The sequence below is a fragment of the Lolium rigidum genome, chromosome 5 (assembly GCF_022539505.1).
Source record: "Lolium rigidum isolate FL_2022 chromosome 5, APGP_CSIRO_Lrig_0.1, whole genome shotgun sequence".
Lineage (NCBI taxonomy): Eukaryota > Viridiplantae > Streptophyta > Magnoliopsida > Poales > Poaceae > Lolium > Lolium rigidum.
Genome location: NC_061512.1, coordinates 169504147 through 169513830, shown reverse-complemented (window position 1 = coordinate 169513830; position 9684 = coordinate 169504147). Strand labels below are relative to the sequence as shown.

General features: G+C 44.0%; 1 protein-coding gene across 5 annotated transcripts; it reads left to right on the top strand.

Moving 5' to 3' along the window:
• Positions 1 to 2885: 2885 nt before the first annotated feature.
• LOC124653638 (BTB/POZ domain-containing protein At5g47800-like) lies at positions 2886 to 9403 on the top strand. 5 transcript variants are annotated; one of them, XM_047192708.1, is made up of 7 exons: positions 2886 to 3302; positions 4178 to 4412; positions 5838 to 5936; positions 6066 to 6135; positions 7519 to 7914; positions 8000 to 8758; positions 8844 to 9403. In XM_047192708.1, exons 3-7 carry the CDS (start codon positions 5878 to 5880, stop codon positions 9264 to 9266), a joined length of 1707 nt encoding a protein of 568 aa, XP_047048664.1. In that variant the 5' UTR covers positions 2886 to 3302; positions 4178 to 4412; positions 5838 to 5877; the 3' UTR covers positions 9267 to 9403. The 5 variants fall into 5 exon arrangements, with proteins under 5 accessions (XP_047048664.1, XP_047048663.1, XP_047048665.1 ...); XM_047192707.1 differs by having other exon boundaries at positions 2887 to 3302; positions 4310 to 4412; positions 5850 to 5936; XM_047192709.1 differs by having other exon boundaries at positions 2888 to 3302; positions 4310 to 4412; positions 7552 to 7914.
• Positions 9404 to 9684: the final 281 nt, after the last annotated feature.

The following is a 9684-nucleotide window of genomic DNA, read 5'->3' as shown; positions in this document are numbered from 1 at the left end:
CCTTGTTTTGCGGCTCATCTTTGGCATTCCTCTCCAAGGTATATGTGCTTACCCCCTGTGCTATCTACCTATTACTTTTCATAGGTTGAAGCTCAAGGCGTGGAGGAAGTATTCGTAGAGGGGTTGCCAAGAAACCCCTAAGCCATGAGCCTGTCCGCAAGGAAAGGATTGTGGAGAGGGAGAATGGCACAATCGTAGAAACACACTAATAGAAATCAGATAGAAATTTTTGCTTAGATACATTTTCATATAAAAAATATTTTCATCGAAGGTCGTATGCAACAAGAAATCCTGTTTTACCAATACATGACGCCATTTTGCAAAGAAATTCAAAATTTATGTTTGTTAATTCTCATTAATACTAGATGACACAATAATGGACATCTCGAAGGATTTTATTTTTTGAAATTTCTATCTCGAAGGATGTCATGGTGCGCCATTGCTAGGGGGTACAATTTTTCATCATTTCAGAAAGTGGTCAGACTTACCAGTGGTGCGCCGCTGGCATGGTGCGTGACTCTGCTATGTGGGATAGCAGTGGCGCACCAAAAAGTGGTGCGCGACTGGTAGGGGGGTGTACCAAGTAGAGCTATATAGCAGTGGTACACCTGTGTAGTGGTGTGCCACTACTAGCAATCCTACGGCTAGGTTTTTTTCTAGTAGTGCTATATTTGCATAGAAAGAACCAATTTCTCGGCAAAAATCTCGAATTTTCGTCAAGAGTAATTTATCGATGTTAACTATGAAACGGGCCGTTACCTATCTAATAGTAATTCTTCGAGTGCACATATTTCTGTGATGGTAACTTTTTTACGCCGATCTTTAGAAATTATTTTTCACTATAAACTACCTATATTTTATCCGAAAGCAATTTCTCGGTAGAAGTCTTGAACATCAATAGTAGTTTAATTATCATCCAATAATTCTTCATCCAAGCATAATCAGGGGTAATTCTAACTCGTCGCAGTAACTATTTAGCAGTAAATTTTTGCGACCAGTACCTACCTTTTTTTCTGAAAGCTATTTCTCGTTAGAAATCTTGAACATCAAAGTAATTTACCGATGTAAACTATGAAACACACTAATAGTAATTTTTTAGGGCCCATATTTCTGAGACGGTAATTCCTTAACGGTGCACAAACATGGTAATTTTTACACCAACTTTCAACCTTAAAGGTATACTTACTCCATCACTCGTTGCATCTTTCAGCTAGAGAAAATACAGTCATTTTCTTCTGTAGCAACTCTGGAAAGAAATATACTCCACCATCTGCTGCCTCTTTCAATCAACGAAAATTCTACTACCTTCTTTCCGGTATCTCTAAAAAAACTTACCCCGCCATATGTCCCAGCTTTCAATCGGTGCGTGTTGTCCTCGCTCCGGGCACTACATCTATTGTGTAGTGTTACTGGCATATTACCCTCTGTTTTTTCAGCGCCCTATGATCATTCAATGTTTTTTCTTAATCATTGCTTCCACACCAACACTTCTAGTACTTCAGATAACCCGTATATTGCAGTACGTCTATAGTACTATAACAAACATGCTAGTATACAAATCTCATTTTTCGAAAAAGAGTATACAAATCTCATACTACTACAAAGGATTGCATAATATTAAGTACACACTTGCTAGTATACAAATCTCATACTAATGTGTGAGAGCAAGGACTTGAACCTCCAAGCTTCTTTGATTTGTGCCTGTGATTTATGTATCTCAAGTTGACTTCACTCGAATATTTTGAGAGAATATTGGGCCTTTGATAGTTTTGTGTAACTTTTCTACGGCTCAGTATCCAAGTGAAGGCCAACTACTTTTTAGTTTGGGGGTTGTGTGCCTACTAGAGGGCTACGTGTCACTTGGAAGCCTTCAGATTTGTGAAGGTTGAAGATCTACCCTTAGTGGTTGGGCATGGGTTTGGTGTCCTGCATCAAGGATCTCACTGCTTTCTTAGTTCGCAATGAACTCTTGTAGCACAAGCAAAACAAAATTTAGCATGGTTGGAACAAAAAAAAATTACACCAAAGAAGCAGGGAGACCGTGATCTCCTCAATACATTAATTAGTAAAAATAATTTTAAGTGTTTTGAAATCAAAGTTAGTTGCTACATTAATTACTGAAAATAATTTGTAATTTTAATTGTTATCTTCCTAGAATGTTCTCATAGTTAGAAACAAATGTCACCACCCTCCTTGGAACAAATATTTTTTTTGTATCGAATCATGGAGACCATGAGTTATTTGGTATATTAACCGGTTGCAACAATTCAATTCGTGATATTTTTTTTGAGGGAAAACGACAGGTGTTCTGCCAAATCAATTGAGTGGGAGAATAGAATATGAAGGGGGGCAAAATCAGGAGTTATTTGCTACATCAATTATCTGAACATATTTTGGTGTTTTGCGTTTATTGTTTCATGTAAAGTTGTGGTAACTGAAAACAAACTTTAGTTGCAATGTAAGAAGTTTTGGCATTGTGGAAACAAAAAAAATACATTGAAGCAAGCATGGAGATAATCAATTATTTCTTACTACATTAATTGGTTGAAATATTTCACGATTTATTTTAAGGGGCTGAATTAATATGTTATCTGCTACATTAATTAGTCAAAATATTTAGTGGTCTACGTTATTCGTTTCCTAGAATGATCACAACTAGTCCGATCGATCTGGGCCAGGATTGGTATACCCCTATATCTTTGAGATCAGGAGAGATATACGAACAGATTTTGATAACCATTCATTAATTGAGACCAACACCTCGATCGACTCATGTTTTTCCCCTGGGCTCATGATGCTGCTCTTTTGGCCTATTGAGATTCGGGGGCGACGTCGATCGAGCTAGTGTGTGTGCCTAGTGATGGCAATAATACACTATCCTCCGATCCGCCGAGCAGTGGGGACAACAAGATCCTGGACCCTCCCCCTCTCTCTCTTTCCACCACGCGGCCGCGCTCTCTCCCTTAATTTCTCTCTCTTTATTTCGCCGCTCACACTCAATAAGTAGAGAATCTTTAGCGTAGGATATCTCTTGATTGTCAGCATCGATCCCCTTCCTTCCTTCCTCCATATAAATCTTCCTCGACTCGATCATGGAGGCCTGAGACCTGCACCCATCTCATACTGCAACACAACAATCCCCTCCACAGAACCCTCTCTCGCCCAAGGAAGAAGAAGAGGCTTCCAGGAAGAAGACGAAGAAGGAGAGCCTCCAAGCCGCGCGTCTCCTTCAACGTCCCGAGCAAAATTTCTGGATCTTTGAGGAGCTGCATGCACCCGGCCGGGGCTCCTACCTAATTAAGGTGATCTTTTTCTCCCTATATGCTTACTTGCATGCCATGGCCTGCACTCGCGCGCGTCTTAGTTTGCATCGCCGGCAGAAGCCTTAGACCCCATGGTCCATGGAGGATTACAGAAATCAAACAGCTGCAGGATCATTGCGTTTGGGCACATTCTTTTCGCTGGTAAAACAAGAACAATATTTGCGAACCAAACTTCCTGGTCTGTTCTTCTCTTCCATAGCAGTACCATCCCAATTGCTAAAGAACCGAATTATTTTCTAGAGTCCTTGGTGTTATTATTAAATTTTTGGAGCCTTTATTGTGCATGGGTACAGTTGGAAGGCGCAGAAACAGTTCTCTTCTAGAACCCTTTTTTTTTTGGATATTACAAAAGAAAAAAATCTCAATGGAGTTCACCCGTTCTGGAAAAGTACGTGCAATGATGTTTGCTTGTCGTCCACATGTAGCAACATCCTTCTGTCCAAATTCCTTTTCAATTTCCGTTTCATGTTTATGAGAAAGAAACGTGCACTTCCTTTTCATTTTTCATTTCCAGTTCATACATTGAATACCACTTGTACTGGCTAGTGTCCTGCCGATCGAGGCTGCAGGAAGCACCAGCTGCGAAACATTAAACCCATGTGTCGCATGGTCCTTGATTTACATCCATCATGCAACCAACCCCTCATCGCGTTAGCTCATCCTCCATTGAACCTGGCATTTGCTGTACATTTCATGCTAGCTGCACTTGATGTATCAGTCAACATCGATCTCACACGAGTTAATCAGCGGGTTAATTCTGAATCTGCGTCGCAGTCGAGGGAAAGTTTGCAACTACTATTCATTCAGGTATATTATGTCTGGAAAAGAAAATAATCCCAATTTTTTTAATGTAGGTACTCAATCAAACTCCATAAACATTTTCATGTAGTTGGGTTCTGACCATGGCAAAGGCTGCACTTGCACCCTGAGGCCTGCATACATAAATAGACAGTGAGATGATGCCAAGTTGCCAACACCTTGTGCAGAAAAGGGAGGACAACAAAAGGAGAGGAGGAGGAAGAGCAGGCTAGCAACAAGCCATGCATACATGTATGATGGGGCCTTGAGCTTGTGGTGGTGCCTGATCAGGTACTATTTCATCTGAAACCAGCACAGAGCGTTAGTGCCGTGCATATATCACTACTGTTTGTTCCCCTGCCTTTTTCAAGCCATACTGCAGACAGAGGGCAGACCTCTCTCTCTCTCTCTCCCCCTCCCTCCCTCTCTCTCTCTCTCGAATGTTTATATGCTACAAGCTGGAGTTTGGTGCATGATGAGGCTTCAAGGGACATGAGTTGCATGGAGGCCCCATATGTCTTCCTTAATGCCTTGACGCTTTGGGAACTCAACAAAATACTACACCCACACATAAAACTAACTCACAAATCTTGAGATTTCAGGGATCCCAAATTCCTACAAATCTTGTTCTCTTGGATGTTTTTTACATCTCCTGAAAAGGTCGCATCAAAGTATCTGTTGTTTGACCATCAACCTAGGTTCACCCCAGTATCTAGGCATCTTATCTCACTCCTTTGAGGAAAATCTAATTTACCTTATCTTGGATTTCTGCTTCCTTAAAAAGCTTCCTCTTACAGTACCTGTGTCACTAATGTGGCCAACACACTGTCTTCGTATTGGATGATGAGTGTGCACACATGTCACATCAACAAAGAGGTGAGGTGAGCCTAATCAAACCACAGGACCCCTAAAATGCCACCATGCCGTGTGTGACCAACTGTGAAGTCATGCTTGCATAAACCCCAAGCAAATGCATACAAACAAGTTCACATCAACAACATACATTTTTTTTCAAAGATACTCTGAAGGTGAAAGGCTGTTGAGAGCTAGCTACGAAGGATGGGGCTCACACAGTGGAACCTGTGGTCCTGAAAGCTCCTCTCGCTTAAGAGTGCATATAAATTAGCAGGGACCTGATTGTGCCTTTTCTCTAAAGGAGATCAAGGGCCACATTTTACCATGAGCTCAAGCTTTTTAGCTGTCAGATCTTAAGGTTTTCTTGGTTTCTCTATAGTTCATCAAGGTACGGATCCACTTAAATTAGCATGATGATGATAATGATGCATTGCATCTGTTTCGGTTTTCTTGAGTATTTTTGTATCTTTTGGCCAAACTACATTTTATTGATTGTGCTTCTCATCCACATGTTTTACGCGTCAAGTTTCTTCATGCTCATAAACAGTTGCTTGTTTAATTTGGAAGGACTTATTTGTTTTTCAGTTCTAGCCAAGGCTTTGAAAACAAACTGGGGCAAAGTTTTTGCCCCCGTTTCAAAAAAAAAGCTGCGGCAGTAGTTATCTGAAACCTAGGCGATTGTATCCTAGTTATTTTATCTATTTTTGTTTTGGGGTTTTATAAGTTGTAACCAAATACCAAATAAGTTATTTTGAAAAAAAATATGTCAAATGATATTTTTTCAACCAAAGAAATGACAAAAAACACTAAAATACTGAGTACCTTTTCTCTGTATTTTCTCAAAGTTTGACGTTTGTTCAGTAATCAACCCAAAGGATAGCAGATCAACAAGTCCTTGACAATGAAGTACATGAAGCTTGGGACCAAACCTGACACATTCTACACCGAACAGGCTGTCAGGTAAATATTCAAAATTTCATCTTTGCAGCCAATTTTATACCTGCTTGGTGTAACATCTTAAGAAAGAGGTTGCCCATTTCAACATTACAATGTCAACAATTAATACAGGGTTTACTTGTGGCATGACAGGTCAGTAGCGTCAGACATACCTGCTGATCTTATCATACATGTCAACAATACGAAGTACCAGCTACACAAGGTATGTTTGCTCATAGATGCAAAAGTAGCCATCATTGTACTTTTTCATTGCGTATGTCTCGCTTTCTCTGAAATTTTAGGAAAATATGTACTAGTCATAAGAATCATTGCTTCGGTTTATGAATATTAATGTCAAGTGAAATGGCTTAGGTTGACACCTAATATGATGCGAGGAACTTCACCCCTGAAAAGATTTTGTTCCATATCTGAAAAGCAAAGTTTATAAAAGAAAGTACTACGTGGCAAAGGATAGGACACTCTGAACCAGATGTCCATGCTCTTCAGATAGTTTATCAGCTCACATGTTAGGCTTTGCCATTTTCTTTCCATAAGAAATGTCATTGGTGCCCTAATGATGGTACTTACTAAGGTGCCTTTACTAAGCCGATCACCGCTCGCCGCTCGCAATGATTAGCGTGCATCGATCAAAGCCTAATCATGACCTCAAACCGACTCTATCTTTGTTTAACCATTCTTTTCAGATGGCAAACCCACATCTGGTTTGGGTTCATAGGACTGAGGATCTGCTTTACCAAAATTGTCAAGGTTCACTTAACAAAGGAAGTATAATTAATGTGTGCGGCTCCCTTTTCAGATCCACGCTTCAAAAGCTCCTGAATAACATGCAAACCTAGCTAGTAAGGGGTTAAGCAAGTTCGTAGAATAGAGTGGGGTTGTCTTTCGTCACGTCCTCTGAGTGTCACTGGTTGGTGACTGACAGTGGCCTTAGTGATGAATGTGAACTACTCTGCTTAGGTTCTTGTTTGATCATGAATTTGGTTTTGCCTAAGATCCTAAGACTAAATTTTACAATAAGTGAACACATGATTGCCATAAGGTTCAGGTTCAGTTAGTGTGTTGTGCATGAACGCAAAGAACAGGGGGCATAACTGTGAGGACAACGAGTACAACTTCAGTGGTGATTATAATTTGCCCAAAAAAAGTAGTGTAACTGTACTAGCGTTGTTTCAAAAAAAAGTAGGATTATTTATTTTCCTCCAAAACTATTTTGTGGGGACTGCATCTAGGTTTTATATTTTGACGTTGGGAAAATTTGTGACTATTAAATTATACTAATCGAACAGGGGTACATAACCGTTAAAGTAGCCACATTAAGTTTGAAAAAACAGAACTATTGGTTTCAATTTCTCTGCAGAAAAGGGAAACTTCAGACAACACCTCTTAGTCAACTACTTACAGCAACACTTTTCCAGATTACAAGATTAAGATCATATCACACCCAAAAGTAAAAAGGAGTTGGAGCAAAATAAAATGTTAATCTTGACACATGAGTAGAAGCTGTAGTTGTAGGGCAGATAGGAATTTTGGTCCTTTCCCCTTTCCAATGTCCAGCCTCTTGATTTCAGGTGTTTTTACCCTGTAGTTCCCCCTCCTCCTCAAGTGCGGTCTCCTGCAGCGCCTCTGCTCCGACACCGACGACGGTGAGCCGGTGCCCGTGGCGCTCCACGACATCCCTGGCGGCGAGGAGGCGTTCGAGCTCTGTGCTAAGTTCTGCTACGGCATCGCCATCAGCATCAGCGCCAGCAACTTCGTGCCGGCAATGCTGGCGGCCCGGTTCCTCCGCATGACGGAGCACGTTGCCAAGGGGAACCTCGTTGCTAAACTCGAGACCTTCTTCGACTCCTGTATCCTCCAGGGCTGGAAGGACTCCATCACCGCGCTCCAGGCGGCATGGCGGATCTCCGGCTGGTCTGAGAGCCGCATCGTCCAGCCGTGCATCGACTCCATTGTTGAGAAGATCCTCCTCCCACCTTCAAAGGTTTGTTAGTGGATTGGGAGTTTGTGATTGATAGTGGTGGTTATTTGGCGCCAAAAATTGAATGTTTTGGTGCGTGTGTGTGCAGGTTTCGTGGTCGTACACATACACGAGGCCGGGATACACGAAGAAGACCCACCAGTCGGTGCCCAAGGACTGGTGGACGGAGGATATTTCGGAGCTGGACATCGAGGTGTTCCGGTCGGTCGTCTCCACCGTGCGCGCCGCGCGCATGCTCCCGCCGCCGCTCATCGGCGAGGCGCTGCACGTCTACGCATGCAAGCACCTCCCGGACCCGCTATACTGTGCCAGCGCTCCCGGCGTCAACGGCCAGGCTCAGAGCTCCTCGATGGCGGCAGACGCCGAGGAGACGATCGCGAAGCAGAGGCGCGTGCTGGAGACCGTCGTCACCATGATCCCCAGCGACGCGGGGTCGGTCACTGGACGGTTCCTTCTCCGGCTGTTGCGTGTGGCGAACTACGTCGGCGCGTCGTCGTCCACGCGCGCGCAGCTGATCCGACAGGCCGGGTCCCAGCTCGACGAGGCCAAGGCGGTGGACCTGCTCATCCCCCTGCCGTCGGACACGCAGGCGTATGACGTCGGCGCGGCGGAGGCCGTGCTGGAGCACTTCCTGGCGCAGTTCCAGCGGCCGGCGGCGACCGACGAGCGCCGGCGGATGAGCGTCGCCATGGAGAAGGTGGTCAGGATCTTCGACGAGTATCTACAGACGATAGCTCTCGACGGAGAGTTCCCCATCGGCAAGTTCGTCGACCTCGCCGAGTGCTTGCCGGACATCGCCCGGAACGACCACGACGGCCTCTACCACGCCATCGACACCTACCTCAAGGTCACAAACTAAGAAGAAAAGTACTTAGATTTTTCTTCGTGAGATGATCTCGTCTGATAGATCGAATTCGGTTTATTGATGGCAGGAACACCCGGACCTGAGCAAGGCGGACAAGAAGCGGCTGTGCCGACTGATCGACTGCCGGAAGCTATCGCCGGACGTGCGGGCGCAGGCGATATCCAACGACCGGATGCCACTGCGCACCATCGTGCAGCTCCTCTTTGTCGAGCAGGAGAGAACGATCGGCGCGGGCGGCAGCCATGCCGTCGCGCCACCGAACCGGGCTTCCGTGCACGCCGCCTCCGGTCTCACGGCCATAGACAGAGAGGACGAACCGGCGCCCACTGACCACAAGTCGGACGTGCACCGGCCCCGACGGGGCGCCCATGCGGAGCGCGCGCAAGGTGAAGCGGCTGCAATGACGAGGTCGCTGTCCGCGTCGACGAAGACGGTGGCGAGGACAGAGAGGACAGCAGAGGAGAGGGGGAGCAGGCTGCGGAACAATTGAAGTGTAAATGCAAGGAGCTTTAAGAATTGATGACTAGGGATGAGCTCCGGATGAGTGCACATGGGACATGCTAATTTCTTGCTTCTGATCCCGGCTCATCCTTCCCAATTTGTTGATATACTTGTGATTCTTGATCATTTTTTTTCTCACTTGTTTTGATTTCAGTGCATCCCATTTTTTGGGTGGGAGATGTGAGGGGGCATCCGGGTTGAGAAGCGTAGATTTTTGTAAATAAATGGAGGGGAAATAATAATTAGTTGGCTATAATATCATTCAATCTAGGATAGCTCACTAATCAAAGGTGTAAATGCATGTTAGTCCTACTCTTATTCTTCAATTGCAGTATTCTCTCCATCCTAGATACATTTTAATTTAGATAAGTCTGCGATATTTTTTTAAAACTGAGGGAGTAATTAGT